The sequence below is a fragment of the Ornithorhynchus anatinus genome, chromosome 9 (genome assembly GCF_004115215.2).
Source record: "Ornithorhynchus anatinus isolate Pmale09 chromosome 9, mOrnAna1.pri.v4, whole genome shotgun sequence".
NCBI lineage: Eukaryota > Metazoa > Chordata > Mammalia > Monotremata > Ornithorhynchidae > Ornithorhynchus > Ornithorhynchus anatinus.
Genome location: NC_041736.1, coordinates 8,573,836 through 8,596,003, shown reverse-complemented (window position 1 = coordinate 8,596,003; position 22,168 = coordinate 8,573,836). Strand labels below are relative to the sequence as shown.

At 42.8% G+C, this 22,168-nt stretch overlaps 1 protein-coding gene across 3 annotated transcripts in view; it reads right to left on the bottom strand.

Moving 5' to 3' along the window:
- GPD2 (glycerol-3-phosphate dehydrogenase 2) overlaps positions 1–22,168 on the bottom strand; it is a 98,508-nt gene that overhangs the window by 57,937 nt on the left and 18,403 nt on the right. For 2 of the 3 annotated variants that reach the window (XM_029071557.2, XM_029071558.2), the window contains exons 2-3: positions 11,728–11,837; positions 533–704 (exon numbers count right to left, since the gene is read on the bottom strand). In XM_029071557.2, coding sequence (XP_028927390.1) covers positions 533–704; positions 11,728–11,829 — 274 coding nt within the window. In that variant the 5' untranslated portion in view covers positions 11,830–11,837. Of the gene's footprint in view, positions 1–532; positions 705–11,727; positions 11,838–13,914; positions 13,995–22,168 lie in introns of those variants that run through there. The other variant, XM_001509041.5, reaches the window with a different exon arrangement.

The following is a 22,168-nucleotide window of genomic DNA, read 5'->3' as shown; positions in this document are numbered from 1 at the left end:
TGCTGCTACAGGCTTAATGTGTGACCTCAGGGAAGCCATTAATTTCTCAAGGCCTCAGCTTCTTCACCCCTAACAGGAATGTTGCCACAATAAAACGGGATCATTATCTGAAAGCACTTTGGAAAAATGGGGAAAGGAGTTCTAATCAGCTTAAATGAGCCTGGGAATCAGATGACTTGGGTAGTCATCTCAGCACTGTCACTTCTCTGCTGTGTGACCTTGGGGAGGTCACTTAACTTCTCGGTGCCTCAGTTCCCTCATCTGCAAAGTGGGGAAGCCATACTTGTTTTCCCTTCTTCTTCGACTGAGAGCCCCATGTGGGACCATATTATCTTGTAGCTACCCCAGAACTTAGTCTAGCGCTTGGCACAAGCGCTTAAATACCACAACTATTATTATCATTAGTAAACATTCAAATTATTGGTTTCACTGGTAACATCTGGTTTGTTTTAGCTTAAGTTAAAATTAAAACAGAGCTTCTGGTGACAAGCAGAGGCAACTGAATCGTGCACACCCTCGGGCGGGGCCTCACCTCTTGTCACAGCGTCTAACGCACAGCCGGATCCTGTTGCTCCTCCTCCAATGACGAGAATGTCAAATTCCGCTGTATTTTGCAGAGTAAGAAGCTGAGCCTCTCTGGAGGGAGGGTCCCGGTTGACTGGCTCCCTAAAGAGGTCTGCGGCTTCCACAGAAGTCAGATTACCCTGAAAGATACAAGCTTAGTAATTATCCCTTTGTTTTGAGAGTTTTTGGAGCAATAGTTTAGCAATAAAAGAGAAAAAAGCACTCAATACAGAGGTGAGGACAAGGCTCTGATGAATTACTTTTTCTCCACTCATTTGTCAAAGAGTTGCACAGTACTATACTGGAAATACACCTTAACAGCAGGGCTTGGGAGTTTGGGGGGTTGTTGTTTTTGTTTGTTTTTTAATCTGAGGAACCCAGATGTATGAAGTTAGAGTTTATGATCCTCTCTTAATGGGCCAGGCCAAATACATGCAGTAACTAATGCTCAATAAATGTTACCAGCCCTGGCTGGAGAGCCAACACCTAGGTTAAAGAAAGACACTTGGAGAAAAGAAGTTTGATAAAGAGACACACTGCCAGTCAAACTGCTGTTCAGAGTCCCCATATAAATAAAATATTTGTGTGACATGATTTAACAAGCTTTAATTTCTTAATTTGCTAACTCTGATTTTTCACCTAGAAAGGGATTTGGTGCAAAAATCATCATTTCTCTGAAAGAGGCTATTTTCTCAAACACAATTTCCCAGTGCCCTGTATTTAGACTCTTGGATGATGAGGAAGACCCTCTAGACTGGGTAACAATGGCCACGTGATTGCTTAAATGAAAAAACCTGTCATAATCACTCAATAAAGTTCTTTAAAGAGGCCTGATGGTATCAAGGAAATTCATTTTCAATGATATTTTACAGTTCTCTTGGTTTCATACTTTGAAAACTACAACTAAAATTCCTAATTTCATGTGGCAGCACACACACCTCTGGTGCATTTTTCCTAATTACTTTATGTGCACCAGGTTGAAGACAGGTATCATAATTATTCAGTCAGTTCATTTGGATGCCTAGCCACAAAGACTTCACATGTGCTCTCGTGTGTCTATGCCTGGCCTCTTCTCTCCTTTAAACAATTCTTCTTTTCCCCTTCACATCAGTTAAATCTGTAGAGTAGCTGAGGGGATGAGAATTTCCCAATTATTACTTCTAACCACTATGATCTTCCAATTATTACTTTCAAGCATTTTGAGAGTTGATGCTACTTTTCCCTGCACAAGTTTTCAATTCGCTTGCTTGGTAAGAAATTAAACTGAAGGACCAAGAGTAATTAATGAAATTAGATACCCAAATGCTCTCTTTACTGTCAAGCGAATGGACTGGTGGATAGAGCACAGCCCTGGGAGTCAGAAAGCCATGGGTCCTAATCCCAGCTCCACCACTTATCTGCTGTGTGACCTTGGCCAAGTCACTTCACTTCTCTGTGCCTCAGTTATCTTATCTGTAAAATGGGGATTAAGACTGTAAATCCCATGTGGGACAAGGACTGTGTCTAACCTGATTTGCTTGTATTCTGCCCCAGTGTTTTTAGTACAGTGCCTGGCACATAGTAAGTGCTTAACATATACCACAAATTATTATTAGAGAGTGACCAACAAGTCTTGCGATATCTCTGGTGAGAGTTCCAATGGTGCAACAAAAGATCTTCCTTATATTTAATGATAATGCTACTGTGTCACAAGATGACCGGCTGAAGAAACCAGTCTGTGAAATGCAATCCACCCTTCCACCCAACATACACAGATGATTTCTCTTTGATGGCATCCGGGGGACAAATTGTGGTTTCTCAATACATCAAAAATCATTCCGCTTTTAGGGTGGAAGAGAGTCAAGGGAGACCCAAACTTATAAAATAAACTCACCATCAGTGTCCTCTTCAAAGAAAAAAGACAGCCTATTCTACTTAGTTTTAGCCCACGCACTGGCCTAATTAGAAGTTCACCTCGAGTTGGTGTGAGGCAGAGAAAAAAAGTCAACAAGGAGAAAAAGGAGAAACAAAAGATTGGAATAAATCCCCAACTAGACAATCAGTTCCCTCAGAAATCAAGAGTTCAACTTGGTTGGGGTTCCCAGACGTTCATGAGAAATGCTCACACTGGGTCATTATGTTTTCACCATCACTGCTTCAAAATAAGCAAACGCTGAAGGGCAGTGTGTGAGATTTCTGTATTCTGCCCCATGGCAGGAGTCCCTGAACTAGGATATGGTGGGTCTTACCCCGCTCCCACCACCAATCTCCTCGTCCTGTAACCCCTCGACAAGATATATCCAGTTCACATGAGATAGGGAGGGAGCAGCCTATTCCAGACAGTCTGGGGACCCCACTTCCCAGGACTTCAGTTCTGGGCCAATTTCAGCTTATGGATCTTTTTTTTGTATACAAAGCTGTGCTTTTTCTGGTTTGTAGATGTTTGGCTGAAATGACTACACCAGGACCTAAGAGAATATCTCTGATTAGGAGCCCAAGCTTCTTCTGGGCCCTAGACACACTGAGATTGTGGGATCTGGCCATTGAACCCCCTGAAGATGTGAGTGCACAGCCAGATCGACCTGTAATGGGGCCAGGGCCCTTTAAACAGTAACTCCACATCTCTAGCTGCACAATGAGCATCAAGGTTCTGCTTCAATACTAGTACTGGCAGCACTAAACAGGGATGGTGAGTCAGATTTACATATTCCTCTTTGTACTGACTTTATCTCCTGCTGAGATAAAACCAAACCAAGGATTATTTAACTCTCCCTTCTTTATTAATGTAGCAAGAGTGTTAATCGCTTGTCAAGCAACACAAGGGTTCACGTTTGGATTTTTGAACCAATCAGAATCCATCCTTCCTCTCCCAACCAAATGGGGCCAAAGGGCCAAGGAGATAACCCTCCTAACCTTCAAGTCCTGGGCAGCAATATGCCCTCAACTTTGAGGACTTTTTCAGATCTGATAAATTGGTACTGATCTCTCAGGATTTTAATTCGAAGTGAGAAAGCCAAATGGGGAAAATGATCCTTTTTTACATTCAGAATACATTTTGGAGAAGGTGGGACAACATATCACCCTGAATGCTCCAATATTGCCCAAACAGTGTGATTTGAAATGTCCCCAAACTGACCATCTGAGAAGATGAAAAAAAAAATTTTTAAATAAAAAAATTCTACAACCCTTTTCTTCTAGAGCATGTGTGCTAGCGATCCTTTTAAATGGGGTTCAAAATGAGAAGATCAGTATTTCCCTATATTCATGCCCTATTAGACTTGCAAATTAAAAAATAAAACCCGAGACATTTGCAACTTCGGGTGAAACAGAAAACAAGATCTAATAATTAGTGTCTATTTCTGAAAGAAGTGCATATTTAAAGACCACAGGCAATTAACAACCAGGTTGTCCTGTAATCATGTACAATATTAATTGGAGTGCAGTGCAGGTTTCATGCAAATCACTTTGTACAGCAGCAACCACTTTCATTCTCTTCTGTATTATGTGATTAAATCAATAGAAGAGCTAGATTAAAGTAAAACCGCTGCAGGTTCCATCTATCATCATGGAAGGGTTACTAACCATCCTTGTATACTTCTGGAAGCCGGGGGAAAGTGAACAGGCCTATCTTCAAAAACCTAATTGAGGGAATCGAACTGGCTGTGACAACCAACACTGTCTTCCGGCTTTAAGGAAAGGTCTCGTGCACCTCCTCAGGGCTTCATGTGACCCTAAGCAGCCCTTCACCTCCCCTGGCAGAGAAAAGGGACGTTAACATAAATGCCCCTGTTGCAATTTCAGGCAGGAGGAGAGTTTCCTAGCTGGAGAAAGAGTCTAAATTGCAGCAAATAAGGGTTTTGGCAAGAGGAAGTCAGGACGTGTAGCTGTGGAAAATTGGGGTTTAAAGGCTAACCTGGTGACCTGGTCCAATCAGGAACGCTTTGGTCCAAAGGCTGTTTGCTGTCATATTGATGACAGCCCAAATACTCTACCAGACCACAAACCAACATTCCTCCTTACCCAGATGGACAGAAAGGAGTGTGGTCTAGCGGATACATATCTGTAATTCATTTATTTGTATTATGTCTGTCTCTCCTTCTAGACTCTGAACTCTTTGTGACCAGGGATTGCGTTTACCAACTCTTGCTATATTGCACTCTCCCAAAAGCTTAGTACAGTGCTGTGAACACAGTATCTGTTCAATGAATACAATTGATTGATTGATCTGTCCTCACCTCCAGATACTTGTGGGATAGTCTCAGTCTCTAATGCTCCGCTAACAAGGCAGAGTTGGTATGTGTGGTTCCTGGAGATGCCAGAACTGGACTATTTGGATGAGCAGCAGAGCACACTGAGCCAGGGAAATCCCCCCAGGGTCCAGAGGAAGACATCTCCACCTCGCCTGCAGTGTTATTGAAAAGGGTGACACCACTGGGGGTTGCTTTCTGAAGGCAACACCTAAAAGCACACTGGGCTGCCAACAATCCAGAGAGGTGACATTAGCATTTAGACCTAAATGTTTCCCACTCTATTTCCTTGTTTGCTACAGGGACCAGTGGAAAGGTATTTACCGAACATACACTGTTTTGCAGGGCACTGTACTCAGGGCTTGGAAGAGTGCAACAGATTTGGTAGATTTAGTCCCTGCCTTCAAGGAGCTTACAGTCAAGAAGGGGAGAAACAATCTATCAGTGGTATTTACTGTGTATGTATTATGTGTGGGACACGGTACTAAGCTTTTGGGAGAGTGCAGCAGAGTGGTCGACATACTCCCTGCCTTCGAAGAGCTTACAGTCTAGTGGATCCCCCACAGCAGAGTAAAAGGAGAGGGTAGGAAGGACAGGAAAAATATAAAATTTTCTTTGTTCATCGAGCAGATGTGCTGACATATGGGTTCCTGAGATGGCTTCTGGTGTTAGTCTACAAACACTGGATAGTCATCATACAGATCTGGAGTAAAAATGTGGCTTTTCTTCTACAAGTTAGGTTTGACCATTGAAGTCAGAAGCAAACCATTTTGACACAACTCTACGCACTCCAACAGCATTTTACCTAAAGAAAAAACATATCGATATAATTTTCTATTTGCAATCTGGCAGCAATTAAGATTCATACTCTCTCACTGAGTTAACTCATAAAATAGGAAAAAAAAATTTACCCAAGCTTTGTTGAAGAGAGCTACAGAGGCAGCATTTCTGTACTAACGCTTCATTATTTTCCCAGAATTTATCAGCGACCATTCACTAACACACGATGAAATAGTATCATAAATACTCTAATCCATAGTCAAAATAGCTGAACAGAGTACAATTCGGGATGCAGAGCCGCTGCTTCTTATCGTGTCTGTTTTCTTACTCATTAATTTGCAATAGTCTGCTATCTGCAGGGAGTCTCCCTATCATTAGTGTAAATTAGCAAGGTGGTGTATGTGTGTATGTATTTTTCAATGTTTCAAGAATCCCCCAAACGTTTATATACAGATTCATCTTGTCCGTACATTTTTAAGATTATACTAGAGAATGAATAATCTTTAACAATGTACAAGGAAGAAACTAAAAGTCAAACTCTTAAATCAAATTGAGAGCATGACTCAGCCCAATGCACAAGAAACTAGTTGGCGATAAATATTGATTATAGCACAGCCACCGACTGTGTCATCCCAGGCAATTCACTGACTGATTTGTGCCTCTAACAGTTGTGTACTTTCCCAAATGCTTTGTTCAGTGCTTTGTATGAGGGGTGCTCAATAAGCAATAGCATTATTACTCTTACTCACAAAGCTACTGTGCTGACTTACCATGATGACAAAATGCTCTGTAACGCAAAGTACTACATACAGTGTGGACAAATTACGACAAATGACTTGTTCTCATAGTATGATTTCATCACTTGGATAAAAATTTTCTTGGCAGAGCAGCAGCCTGGCCTAGTAGGAAGCAGCAAGGCCTAGTTAAGAGAACATGGGCCTGGATGTCAAAGGACATAGACTGAAATCCCTCTACCTCTTACCTGCTGTTTGACTTTGGGTAAGTCACTTAACTACTCTGTGTCTCAGTTACCTCATCTCTGAAAAATAAGAATGAAGACTGTGAGCCTTATGTGGCATTGGAATTATGTCCAACCTGACTAGTTTATATCTACCCCAACACTTAATACAGTGCCTGGCACATAGTAAGCACTTAACAAATACCATTAAAAAAAATCAAAAGGGGTAAAGTTTTAACAGACCTTGACAAATGTAGGGAGTCCTCTTTGGCCTGAAATTAGAGCACTAAATCCCAGAGCATTTAACAATATTCATAAATCTGAGGGTTGATTACTCAGGAAACCACAAATGTGCCTTTCAAAGTGAGAAGCAAGTAACAGATCAATTCCATGGGTACAATCTAAACAGTATTGAAGCCATGAGAAGAAGGGGGCATATCTCACTGTCATTCAGATGAGAAATTGAAGCCAAGAAAAAAATAATAATTATGGTATCTGTTAAGCACATACTATCTGCGAGGCACTGTACTAAGCAATGGGGTAGATACAAGCAAAACAGGTCGGACACAGTCCCTGTCCAACGTGAGGCTCACAGACTCAATCCCCACTTTACAAATGAGGTAACTGAAGCACAGAGAAGTAAAGCGACTTGCCCAAGGTCTCAGCAGATAAGTGGCAGAACCAGGATTAAAACCCATGACGTTCTGACTCCCAGTCCCGTGCTCTAATCACTACGCCATGCTGCTTCTCGATCAATTCGGGGATTCCATACCGCACCATGTTCCCTCAAACACAGCTTCCAGGAGGGGGGCAAGGGTCCATCTATGGAACACCTAGCTACTAATGACGCTCCAAAATGCTCAAGAAGAAACAAGAAATTGTTTACAAATAGACCTAGGAGAAGGTTTTTGAAACATTGGGGGATTTACTCATGAAGAGCAAATATAATCAGGTTAATTCATGAACTTAAGAGAAACTGTTAACCCCAACTCAAACACTGCTTCAGATAATGGAAGCTGCAATACAGTCTAAAGAGGTTTACACAGAAGTCAAACCTGTGGCCTTTGTTTGCCTTCAAAGAGAAAATGGCTAATTTTTAACTAAAGGGTGAGTTTCATGGTCAAATAGTTTAAATCTTCTGATTTCCTAAACTAGTAAAGGAAAAAAAAATACTAGCTAAAGGAACAGGCTAACCAAAATCTGTGGAATGTAAGCTCCTTGAGGGCAGGGATTGTATATCTACCAACTGTATTGTACTCTACCAAGTGCTTAGTACAATGCAGTGCACAAATGCCAATCACTGAATGGTGAAGCCCACGTCATTTTCGGAGTGAGGTGCTTTTCCATTCATTCATTCATTCAATTGTATTTATTGAGCGCTTACTGTGTGCAGAGCACTGTACTAAGCGCTTAGGAGGGAGCGATATAACAATAAACAGACACATTCCTTGCGCACAGCGAGCTTACACTTTGCAGACAGAGCAGGGGAACTGCTGATACCTTTACATTGGCTGACATTGGCTAGTAGCTAATTTTCCGGGGAAGAAGGTGAAAGGTTATGGCTTGCCAAGATTTTTAGCAAATTTTAAATTGCTGTTCAGGATCTTTCACTGGGGCAATGGTTCCTTGAACATTAACTTTAAATTCTCAAACCCATCAAGGACATCTATGCTCTCCTCTCCCTGCAAATTCACCAACACCGAGGGACAAAAGAAGAATCACCCCAATTTTTCTGGGATTAGAACAGATCACCAAACAAACCAGTTCTTGATTAGATACAGCCTGACTGTCCTGTTTCTCCACGTCTCTGTATTTTCCATTGGCCTTAAGCACCTCCACCAAAAAGGAAGCTGAGAAGAGAAACTCTGAACTCAGTTCTATTTCTTGTTTAACTCCAGGAGAAAGGCTTGAACAGGAAGAGGTTGAAACTGAGACTGAGCATTCCCAAAGAGAGTGTTGTTTCCCTTTTTAATCAGGGTCCAGAGGGGTAAGCCTGAAAGTGGGTAGGAAAGGGCCATCTAACAGCCCTCCTATGCACCCACCTACCTATTCCCCAGGAGAACTCATTCGCTCACATGACTTCCCTTACCACCTCTATGCAAATGATTCCCAAATCGACATCTCCAGCCCAGATCTCTCTCCCTTTCTTCAGCCTCGCATTTCCTCCTGCCTGCTATCTGGATGTCCTGCCATCACCTACAACTAAACTTGTCAAAAACAAAACTGCGTATCTTTCCAACCAAACCTTGCCCTTCCCCTGGCTTTCCCATCACTGTAGACAGCCCCGCCATCCTTCCTGTCTCAAGCTAGTAACCTTGGCGTTATCCTCGACTCCTCTCCCTCATTCAACCCACATCCCAGCACTTAGAACAGTGCTTGGCACACAGTAAGCGCTAAACAAATACCATCATCATTATTATTATTATATTCAACCTAATCACTAAATCCAGTCAGTTCCACCTTCACATCGCTAAAATCAGTCCTCTCCTCCCCATCCAAACCGCTACCGCATTAGTCCAAGCTCTTATCCTATCCACTTTGTTTACTGTATCAGCCTCCTTGCTGACCTCCTTGCCTCTTCCCATTCCACTCCATACTTCACTCTGCTGCCCAGATCATTTTTCTAAAAAAATGTTCACTCCTGAAGAAACTCCTGAGGTTACCCTTCCACATCCGCATCAAACAGAAATGCCTTACCATGAGGTTTAAAGCACTCAATCACCTTGCCCCCTCCTACCTCACCTCATTACTCTATTACAACCCAGCCCACACACTTCGCTCCTCTAATGCCAACCTATTAACTGGACCTCGATCTCTTCTATGTCGCCACCAACCTCTTACCCATATCCTGCCACTGACCTGGAACGTTCTCCCTCTTTATATCCAACAGACAAATTCTCTCCCCTCATCAAAGCTTTATTGAAGGCACTTCACCTCCAAGAGGCTTTCCCTGACTAAACTCTCTTTTCCTTTTCTTCCACTCCCTTCTGTGCCACCCTGACTTGCTCCCTTTATTCATCCCCCTTCCCAACTCCACAGCACTTATGTAGGTATCCATACTTTATTTATATTACTTTCTCCCCCTCTAGATTGTATTTCATTATGAACAGGGAATGTGTCTGTTATACTGTTACACTGTACTCTCCCAAGTGCTTAGTACAGTGTTCTGCACACAATAAGCGCTCAATAAATGCGATCGCTTGAGACTATTTAGTTTGGGACCATATCCACATGAACTAATGTCTTCAGAGTTAGCTCAATGAGTAGACCTGATGTCCCATCACCTCCCCCTCAGAAAAAAATGGCAAACTGATGTGATGCCTTCCAGGGGCTGGGTGTTATATGGCAAATTCAGAATATACTAGAACACACTACCGTTAGGAGATATAGACTGTGTACAAATTTAGCACCAACTCATGATACTAGATACTGTGACCTTTGGTATTGGCATTTTCAAGTATCACTTCAGATATCACTGGGAAGCATGGCAGAAGTAACCTAATATCCTAGTCCCCAGGAGGACTACATTTTTTAAATGGCTAGGGAAGTGAGGGGGCATTTTAAAAGAAATCTTGAAAGCGGCTAATGAACAGCAAGGCAGATGATAAATATCTGCTAACAGCATGCTAGGGAAGGTTCCTCTTGTGATCAGTTTTTAATCTGGGATTACGAAAAAGCCCCAAACCAAGCCCCCCTCAATAAAAGGCAAGTTCAGTTTGCAACCATGCTGGTTTGCCCTCCAAAGAAATCCAGGATCAGATTTGGAGCAGTGAGCTACAAGCCACTAATAGAGTTCTTCTTGCCTCAACAGATTTCTTAGGGTCAGACCTTGTTGCTATTTAGGACTATGGATTCAGAGCAGCAGAGCACGATTTTATTACTTCGTAACCCTAAAACATAGAACTGCAAACAGGTGCTGGACAGCAGGTGGAAACAAGTGTAGGAGGGCACAGGAGGTAATGTCAGAGTCAAGGGTTGGCCTCATTCAACTTGATTAGCTCAACAACAAAAATCGCTCATGACCTGAACTACTACGATTGCCCCTTGTGGGAAAACATAAAGTATCATGGTGGTGGGGAAATGGAAATGAGACACAATCCGAGGGGTAGGCAGGGAAGAAGAAACAGACTGTACCCAAGATAAAAACAAACAGGATTCCTGGGATAAAAACAAACAGGATCAATGCTTACTGAAGAACCGTCCCTGTCATTTGCTAATCCCCTTCAAATCCAAGTCTACCCTGTACACTTGGGAGTGGGCCACATCTTCTAGAACTCTGCCCCAAGCAGGTGTCCAGTAAATACTGATGATAATCAAGTAGGTTCCAGCGGGTGTAGAGATTACTGGAGGCAGCACTGGCCTACAAAGCGGAGACCTCTTCTGTGATAGTGATGCCACTTTGCCAATGAGAGGAACCAATCCTACCAATCAGTGAAATTTATTGTGACTGTGTACAGAGCACTGTACTAAGCACCAGGCATTAAGCAATTCATTAGAGTTGTAGGTGCAACCCCTGTCCTCAAGGTGTTTACAGTCCAATCCTATCCCCAAGGCTCGGATCATGTTGTCGTCCCATAGAGAGAGATTGCCCTAGGAGACTCCTTAAGGAGTCATGAGAATTTGAGAGGTGGAGTCCAGAGTAGTAAAAGCTGACTTGCAGCACCTGCTCAGCTATTCAGACTTTTCAACCCCTGCACCTCCCATTTCTGAACTCAAAATCAGTTGCGACTGCAAACCAATCCAGGTACGTATAATCACACCTTTAAAAAGGAAAAACCAGGATTCAAGATTTGGCTTTTTGAGTTCCTCTCTCTCCCCTCCCATCACCACCCTTTAAACAAAAACTTGTGTCAGGAACATGGACATCATCCAGTGAGTTAGCAGAACTAGGTGAGTCAAAAAGAAAAATGCCTGACACTTGTAAATGAAGAGGTCTTTTAAAGGAAGAGAGCCAAAACAAAATCTAAACAGCAAAATGTTTTTTGTTGAAGAATTTCATGTCATTTTCTTAAACCATTCAGACACATACAGTTCTGAAGCATCATTAATGCAGTACTCTAAATTAGTGCCTTCCAAATCAAACTGAGAAGCCCTTGACAATAATTTCTAAACAAACCCATTAACTTACACACTCCCCATATACAGTTCTCCAACAGATTTAAGTTTCCTACTTTAATCAGGAGCTGAATAATTACTTACTTGCTTCTTTTTATAACTAGTGAACTGAGAGAGGCCTAACACCGTTGCCAGAGCACCACCTCCTACGAGAACCGTCCCTCTCACTGCCTTCTGGAACGCCATTGCTTATTCTGTTAAAGAGAAAAAAAAAATAGAAGTGTTAACTTCAATTGTGACATGGCCATCCAAGCTGTAAGAAGTGACTGGGCGGACAGTCAAACTCAGTTACAAGGAAAGAGCTTAGGAAGAAACGCCACAGGGGACAAGACACTTAGATGTAAATCGGAATGCAAATATCTGGACAGGACAAAGCTAACTTTCATAATGAAAAAAAAAACTTGTGGGAAATTTGGAGATGCTGAGGACAGTGAAAAATGGATGCATCTGAAAAGTGACATTTAAAAAATGTGTCCCACGTGTCAAAATCTTCCTCCTTTCCTCATACACAATCTGTCCAACAATTGCTCTCCCCCAAACAGGGCTGGGCTGCGACACTTACTCAGATGGGCAATGAACCCATAAATGCCCTGGAGTTTGAATTATTTCTTAAGCATCGATTCCGATTCTCACCTTCAAGCTCTTCCCTAATCATAGATCAGGTGCTGAGAGAGAGCCAGCACTTTTGTTTTCCACTTTCAAGAAGTTGAGTAGAAATAGCAAGTTCTAAGGGAACAATCTACACACAGAGAATATTCATTGGTCGTCCCCAAATTTAACATCTCACATTAGCCGGGAGAGGGCTTCAAACTGCAGCCTACGTTACTTGATTATGTCTACGGTAGGTTAAGATCAGAAAACTCTCCCTCATTGCCCCTCACTCAAATCCTACATGTAAGAAAGAAATTCAGTGTATCATTTTCCTCATTAGATCAGTCTGAAAACTGTCCCGTATTTTCCTCAAGCCACCAAATGAGGTTTTAAAAGAAAATCCCGTTTACTTCCGAGTAGCTGACAAATCATATTTTTAAGTTTAAAAATTCTTGAAAATCTTCAGAAAACCCACATTTGTAAATATACAAAATCAAAACAAGAAACCCATCTTCCAATAGTATTTTCTTTTTAAAAGCACGGAATAGTCACAAAGTAACTGGTGGGTAAAAGACGGAAAGGCCTGCAAGAAGAGGTCACCTGACCAATTTCACAGCAGATGGTACCTCCTTCATCAGCCCACCACAATCCCCTTAGGGTTGACTTTACTATGCCCAGTGACAACTGGTACATCCTCATCTCCTAAAGGTCACCATCCTGCTTTCCTGTACTGTAGTTCCTCAACTGAACAGTATACTTCGAACACCAGAATGATCTTAGGTAAATGGATGCATTCTGCAAAACAGTTTGGAACTGAAGGCCCTAAACAACATACAGTCCCCTTTCAGAGAGCTGCAGTGTTTCATTTGGCTATACTCCTCACTCATAACACAGGCCCTACTCTCTATTAAAGAGATCTTTATTAGATCACTCATATTTCAAGGTATTACATAGGAACAGTGTAGTTAAATTAATAATGATGCTAAGGAAAACTTAACTTTTGTACGACCTAACTTGTGTGTTTAAATTTATAAGCAGAGTATTGCCTTAAAATTGGATTCTTTTCGCATTTGGCAATAAAGATTTCATCCATCTCATAACTCACTCCATCTAAAGTGGTGGAGGATTTAAGATTCTCCCAGGGACGGTATTTCATGCTAATACTTTACATTTATATCACCATGGCTAGCTCTACTCCTGGAAGTGTCGTCCACAGAACCCGCCTCTCCGCAGCCCAACATGCAGAGGCCTTCGATCTAACCGGCCCTTAGGGCTGGTTGATGCAAAGTACAGTTCTCTGCACACAGTAGGCGCTCAATAAATACTATCAATCACATTTATTGCATGCTTACTATGAAGAGCACTGTACTAAGCACTTGTGAAAGTATGACAGATTTAGCAGAAACACTCCATGTCCATAATAACCTTTCAATCTAGAGGACGAGCTTACTTAGCCATCAAGGCCTTCTACCTGTTGTCACAGGAAATTCCCAATCCAATTCCATATCACTGGGATTACCTTCACCAAGGGCTCATTCATTCAATCATATTTATTGAGTGCTTAAGCGCTCAGGAGAGTACGCTATAACAACAAACGGACACATTCTCTGCCCACAACAAGCTCACAGTGGCCAAATACATTAAGCCTAGACGGCATAAGGAATGTCATCTGTTACCTACCTAGTAAATTGTCCATTCAGGGGCTTGCCTCACAGAACCAAGCCTGGTTACTCCCAGAAGGATATTTTATGACTCACTGACTTGCTTAAATAGAATCCTTTGTGTCTCATTGCTATTGTCACTACAGACATCACAAAGGATTGCACACACTTCCCAATCTATTCACTGAAGAGTGTCAATACAGTCAGAATGTCCTTCCATGTGCATTTATTCTTACAAAATTTGGGGCTCTCTGTGTCTGCTCTACCTTATTTAATCTTGTCGCCCACGTTTTTCAGGATCAGAGTTGGTACAATAGTGGGACTGTTTTATGAGTTTTCACTTCCTGAAAAACGACAAAGTACACAGAAAAACTTCACCCATTTGCTAACTGTACATCACAATCCCTGAATTCAATGTGATTTTTTTGTTTACATTCCTTAAATTCTTTTAGACATAATCCAACTGCTTTTGAAAACCTAAAACTATTATAAAAGCAGTTTTGATTGATGGTTTACTGTGCTATGAAAGTTAACAGCATGAATCTTTTTTTGTTTTACTGCATGAGAGTTCTCAGACATGGAAGTGCCAGCAAATGTCATCCCTTGGTACATTAAGGTTAGATCACCAGAATCAAGCTTGAGGCCTAGTTCCCCCAAGCAGCACCACTATTTTGGGGAAATACGGGGTTATTTTGGAGTAGGTGGTATTTCTCAGAAGCCACTTAAATATAACAGCAAGGTTCAGTGTTCCCAAAAATACAAGAAAGCCGATAATCACTGAATGAAGAGATTTACCTTCATGCCACCATGCCAACAAAACATTATCCAGTCTTGGCCTGGATATTACAGGGGATAAACTGGAATTTAAAAAAAATCCATCATTCCAGTCATCTACTGTCACGACTAAAAGCTAACTCCAAGATATAAGATTAGAGTTACTAAACCCAGGATCGGTTCTTGGGTGGAGGGAGAGGGATAAACTGAAACCAAGATCAAATGTATGCCCACAGGGAACAATCACGTACCCTGGTCTACATTCCTGGAAAATCACAGAGCAAAGAGAAACTCCACTAATTGGCTGATACAGATGTGACATCAACCTAAGAAGAGTCTAAGCAATCAGTTCCACTAAATCAGCATCATACGCAAGGGGGTCAGGGAGGATACCACTCCAACCCTACAGTTTTTACGAACTGCATTCTCCCCGTTTTACCGTGTTTCCAGCAATTTGTAACAGTGGGCCTCTTGGGAAGCTATCTCAGTTAGGTAATACAAATCCAGTGAGATTTCTGCCTATTCCAACCTAAATACCCAGGGGGATAGTCCCACTTTCAGGTTCAGATTGTCGCCCCCCCCCAACTCCCGTTTGAACTTTCCAAGTGACCATAACAGTTCCAAACCAGTCCTTAGCCCTAGACCAGACTGCCAAAAGCAGTTCTACCACTATCTTCTTCATCATACTCCCTGACCAAATTTACAGACAGTGCTCCAAGGATATGAGCACAGGCCTGGGAGTCAGAAGGACCTGGGTTCTAATCCTGATTCCGCCACATATCTGGTGTGTGACCTTGGGCAACGCACTTCACTTCTCTGGGCCTCAGCTGCCTCTTCTATACATTGGGGATTAAGACTGTAATCCCCTGGACAAGGACTGTGTCCAACCTGATTATCGTGTATCTACCCCAGCACTTAGAACAGTGCTTGACAAGAACCATTATTATAATTAATAAGACACGATCCCATCCTTGAAGATCTGAGTGTACACAGACCCTGCCAGTTCTCTGGGGGCAACTTCCCAACAACCACCCATCCCCCATTGTTCTTTCTTCACTTAAAGAGATGTATACCCAGCCATCTTCTCCAAAGTTTCCCCGAGACTGAAACAGCCCTCAGAAAACGAAGACTGCTAAGTCCCAAAGAACCAAGTCCCAACAACAAAAACGCACCTCTCTGTTGCTGATCTCTCCCCGGCTCCCCTTGGGGATGGGCTGTCTCCTCAGCTGAGGCTCTGAGTCTCTCAACCTCTCTGCTTCTGGCTCACTGGAAATTCTCCCTGTTTCTCTAGCTTCCCAGTCAGGTTGAGGTACATAAAGAATTAACTCTGGGTGGGGCTCTGGCCTCCTCCTCCCCACATCTTCATGGAATGGGATGAGCTTCCGTCACTCCTTTTCATTATGACCGATAGGCAACAGGAATCTGGGGCAGTTCAAAGATCACTTTTCATGGCAATAATCTATCAGGCCAAATGGTCTTGCCTACCCACAATCCCCCTATGGCAAGGCTTCAACGTTACCTGCTATAGAGGATCAGAGTCACACCTAAGAACTTCCTAGGAACACCTGCATTTCAGAGGTTCAAAACTCACAACCGTAGACGCCCATAACGCTGAAAGCCTGATGCAGACTCGGGCCAACCTACTGCCATTTACACAGACATGTCCAGGTCCAAAGGTTAATAGTCATATTCTGCCTGTCTACTTCCCACGTGCACGCCCTCAGCCCCGGCAGCTGTGCACAGATATCTGCCCGCTCACTTTTATATCGATTGAGTCACGGCAAGCTGTCAGACTGGGGTGGGGAGAGGGAGAGGAGGAAGTAAATAGGGTAAAAGTCACATGATCCACCCACGCAACAAATGAATGGCTTATGGGAAAAAAGTGCGGGTGTTTTCGTGCTCGGGGTGTGGGACTTCTGGCTAATAAGGCTTATCAACAAACTGTGTAATGTCCTGGACTCCACCCTGGGGGCAAAGGAAGGGATAGTGATGACTGAGCACGTAAGTATCCCACCCTGATTGTCGGAAAGAGGCAGAATCGCTGGGCTGGACCGCAGTCTTGCTCTAACCTCGCTCTTCATTCCAGGGCAAAGCGTTCCTTCTCCAAGATCATCATCTGCCTCCTCTAGCATGTGAGTTGCCATTCAGTGCACTCGTTAGCAGGGTCCACCTTCCCCGTAGGAACACGGTGTCGGGAATTCACCGTTTTATCTTCTCCCGTGATCGGATTACAGACTGGAGTCAGTGGAGGTAAAGAGCTAAGTGCTTGTCCAAAACTGGCCTATGGAGAGCCATTAGAAGCCACGGAAATCCTGCAGGCAGTAACCACTAAAATGGATTTTACACTCAACAGGACCATCACTACATATGTTACTGTTGACAAATGTCCAGCTCACATCTAGTTAATACTTCATCAATTTAGTAGTTGAAGGTTAAAAAAACATGATATTACATAGCACTAAGACGCAAATCATTATGCCACAAACCACATACACTGCTCTTATAAAAAGATCTCCAATTTGAAAATAATTCATTTGGTCTTTTTGGCAGCTGTTCATCTTCCACTATTAACTACAATGATATGGCTCTAAGACGGGATAAGATTGAGAGAGGAGTATCTAAATCAGTAATCACTTATTTTCAAATTTTAATAGAAAATTAAGTACTAGAGCTATTATCAATTTTCAGTGATGCTTGAGGAACTGTTTTTCGTTCAACCTAATTAAGTTGGATTTCTGAATTGAGTTTTGCTGGTGAATCCAGTTTTTATCCCGCTCCACATTCCTGTACAACTTCCAGAAATTGAAGTCAATAACAGCTCTGTGTCGACACAGAAAATTTAGCTACTGGATGTCTCAAATTCCCCAATGAGGGAAAAAAAACAGGAAAAAAAACTTCCTCTAGGTATAGATCCTTTCAAAAACCCTTCAGAGACTGTCTTGCCTGAGTCCTTAGGACAAGCCAGCACAATTCCTCAGACTGGTCATTTCCCCCTACTCCCAAGTGATTTTCAACAACTAAAGCAGCTTCCTAGGATACACGCCTACAGAAGCCAAATCCAATCTCAATTCAAAGGGAAGAAAATGTCCCTTTTTCCGTTCAAGACAGAGTAAAATAGGCATTAACTAATCTCAACCCTTCCCTAAAGTCTCAGGACCTAAAACTGTATAACTAGAGGGAATATCAATACTATATATGTTTTATGATTCCAAACACCAGAATTCCATCTTCTACTTGGGTGCAGAAATCATAAGGTAGCGGATACAAATGAAAACCTAAAGATACAGTGCACACTTAATGTTGCTGTAAAATTTATCAATTGCCGAACTAATAACTTGTACTCAAGTGGAAAAAGTCACGTTTTCTAGCAAAAGAGAGACGTAGTTTCGTGTACCTTGCCCAGGTGCAATGTTTTCCTGTCGGGAAATACGCACACACACACACACCCCAACTTTCGGGCTTGTACGTTCCTGTTCTGGGAAGATTTTCAAGTCTAAATCAAGCTGGGAAGAGAGAACGTAGCCAACATCAATAAGACGTCAGAATGAATTATCTACCACTAGGAAGTGGTTAAGGCCCATAAATGGAAAAAAAAATTCCCCTTTGTACCCAATATAGTTCTCTATTTGAAGTAAGCCAGTTGAGTGTGCCCCCTTTAGTCAAGGTTGGCTAGAGTTGGAATGTTAGGAGCCATCCACTTGGATTGGCACCAAAATGAAGTGATCGGTAGAGTCTCCTGGGAAACTACAGAAACTCAAGATTTCCCCACATCCCATCAGGATAGGGCAGAGGGTGCTTTCTGTGAATGAACTCTCAAAGGGTATGCTAAAAATACAACTGGAGAAGGAAGATAGAGAAGTCTCCTAATGAGACCTCAGTACTCAAGGGAACGGCAGAGTCAGTGAAAGGCAAGGGGAAAGTGAAAGATTCAGAAGAATCGGTGAGGATGTCAATACTTGGACCTTTAGAACCCTCATCTGCCATTTAAGCACTAGGGTACTCACTCCTCCCCTCACCCTGCTGCAGCACTTCGGTTCATATATTTGGATTCTATTATACCTCCTCTGCTCTAAGAAGAGATTGTTAGGCCCCCCCCTGCTAGCTTGTGAAATCCCCGAAGGGTCATGTCTACTAATTCTGTTGCACTGCTCCAAGTGCTCAGTACTGTGCTCTGCACAGAGTAAGTGCTCAATAAATAGCGCTCACAGACCAACCTTTTCATTTGCTCTTGCTCACACCCTCCCTTCTGCCTGGAACTCCTTCTTCGTATCCAGCAGACCACTGCTTCTTCACCCCTCATCAAGGGTCTCCTGAAATTACATCTCCTTCTGGAGGCTTTCCCTGATGAATCTCTCATCTCACCACATTATTCCACCCCTAACTGCCACTTCAGCACTTAGGAGCTCACACCCTCAACTGCACTGAATGTACGTAGAGTTACACTCTATTACTTCTTCCTGCCCTTAGTTTAGTGTCTCCCTTTTCTATTGTGACATTATGAGAACCTTGAGGGCAGGGATCGTGCCTACCGCTATCCCAGGCAATCAGTATGGTGCTCAGTCCAAAGTCAGAATTCGATAAATTCATTCACTCAGTCGTATTTGAGCACTGGGTGCAGAGCACTGTACTAAGCACTTGGAAGATCACAATACAATAAACAGACACAATCCCCACCCACAATGAGCTTACAGTCTACTGTCTTCAGTCTCCTTATACTGATACTACTGATTGAATGATCTCAAAACTAAGAGTCCCAGAATCCCCGTCACAGTGCGGTCAGTTAAGCCAGGGCTCAGTCTTGATTTCAGGGCTTTGGCTCTGTTCAATTCTACCAAAGTACGAAGCAGGACGGCTTCACCCCCCTCTAGACTGCAAGCTGTTGTGGGCAGAGAATGTGCCCTTTTGATTGTTGTATTGTACTCTTCCAAGCGTTCAGTACAGTGCTCTGCACATAGTAAGGGCTCCATAAATGTGACTGAATGAATCAATGACAGCTGAGCCGACTGGTGGTACATGTCCAGGAGTGCAGAGATGGGGCAAAGGGGGACCGCCCTGCTGCTAGCCTCCACTATCTGGACTGAAATTAAAGACTGGGGTCAGAACCAGGAACCAGAAGTCACTAGCTGGCACCTATACGGAGTCAGAACTCAGCTCTGCCAATGAAGCCAACATTCCCAGACATTAGATGGTCAAATGAAAGCTTGCTCTAGATGCCAGACAAAGCTCGGTGTGGACTGGGCAGGTGGCCATCCCAGGGAAATCCTGGGAAGGTGAAGCCCGGGTGTTCAGACAAAACAGAGAGCTCCTTTGGGGAGGGGCAGATGATACCTGATATCCCTACAGAACAGAGTGACTGCAGTTAGATAAGTTAAGTGTGAAGCAGCATAGCCAAGTAGAAAGAGCCCAAGCCTGAGAGTTAGAGGGCCTGGTTTCTAGTCCCAGCTCTTTGACCTTGGGCAAGTCATGTGATTTCTGTGTGCCTCAATTTCTTCACCTACAAAATGGGGATTTACTACCTGTTCTTCCTTCCACTTAGACTGTGAAAGCCATTTGGGATCAGAACTGTGTCCAATCTGATTATCTTGAATCTACACCAGTGTTTAGTATAGTACTTGGCACAAAGTAAGTGCTTTTAAAAGTACCATTATTATTACTCCCACAATCTTTACTATTAAGCTGACCTCATTTCCTCTGGTGGCTGGACTCGTTCATTCAATCATATTTATTGAGCGCTTACTGTGTGCTAAGCACTGTATTAAGCGCTTGGGAGAGTACAATACCTCTCTCCCTCTCTGAGAAAATCATGCTTAAATCCCCACAAGCTCTAGCACCACTCCAGTGGAAAAATCCCATGGCCTGGCCTTCATTAAGTGCTCCATAAATGTATAACTACTACTGTTAATAGAGGTGGGCAGACAAAACAGCTCGGTACTGCGGTACATCTCCCACAAGACCGGGAGGAATCTCACACCAGCCTGGCTGGGAAAAACCCAGTATCCTCAGCAAATATGAATCCCCAACCTGTTGAGCTCCATCCAACATCTCCGAGTCCACCACATGGTAAAGCCTCTCACGTCTCCTGATCGAGACGTCACCATCTGCCCCGCCTTGGGGGTGTCAGTGCAGAAGTGATACAGTAAAGCAAACCATCCAGCTGAGCGAACGGCTGAGCTGCCAGCACCTGACAGAATCCAGCCTCAAACCGCTTAAGACTGTCCTCTAAGTAGCAGAAGCGAGGAAGGGGATGGAAGGAAAGGATAATTCTTTTTTGTTGATAAAAAGCAAGAGACCTCACTGTCTTGGGCTTGATGTGACTTCTGTGATGTTATGTGAGGTTGACATCCATACTCTAAATGTAAAACTGTCTACAGCTTATGGGGAATTTGCCATGAGTTAGTGAAGTGACATGTCATTCTCAGGACCATTATAATCAATCAGATTATAAGGTCTTTGCCCAGGGCCTTCAACTTGGGAATAGACACAAAGAGAAAAAGATCAGGGCAAATATCAAATGAAAATGTTTTAAGTTGAGGAGAATCAAATATATGTGTAATATATATGGATATATATATATAAATACAATTTCTTATAAAGATATACATATCTTTATAAAACATTTTATACTGTTTCACTTTTGAAATTTGGTTATCAGATTTGTCAACCTACAGGATTTTTTTTTTATTAAGTGTAGGATATCACAGCCAGTCAATTTCTCTTTTTTTCCCCCCACTTTGAAGAACATAAAGAATTTTAAAAGTCCTAGTAGAGCAGTAGCTTACATGCTGACAAAAATCCACCAGGCTCAATTGCCACACAGTATGTGCTATTCAATTTTTTAAAATATGCCGTATCCAAGGCAACTTCCCCAGCAGGGTTTTTTTTTCCTGTCATCTCTCTCTTTCTCTCTCTCTCACTTTCTCACACACACACACACACATACACACACAATTACACACACATCCAAAACTATAAGCAAACACGTGCAACTAAGCTTGATTCTCCCCCTTCATGCTTGGAAGGGCATAAACCTTTGCTTGTCACCATATGTGCCTGGCCCCCTACATTTGCCAAGGTAACTAGCAAAGTCTTTTGCCACCCCTGTGACAAAGTTTCTGTCAGGGGCCAATCAAAAAGGCCCCTACTAGATGTTGGGATTCAAAAAAAGATAGGCTTTCGAAGTGGAGTGTCCTGTAGACTGGGCAGAGTATAAGGCAGAAGTGTCATAACTCTGCCCTCGCTACCTCTGCCCCATCCCAAACCTGAATGTGCAGTTGGGCATCCTGGGAGGAGAGGAAGGATATTACAGAGCAATGGAGAACTACTATCTAAAATGCTCTGAGGCAACAGCTGGGCATGAAGCTATTCCAACCAGCTCTCTTCCTTCTAATAATTATCATATTTAAATGCTTACTACGTGCTAAAACACTGGTTAAGTCATATCAGACAAAGGCATTTCCATGTGGGGTTCACAAGCACATATTATCGTCATTTCACAGATG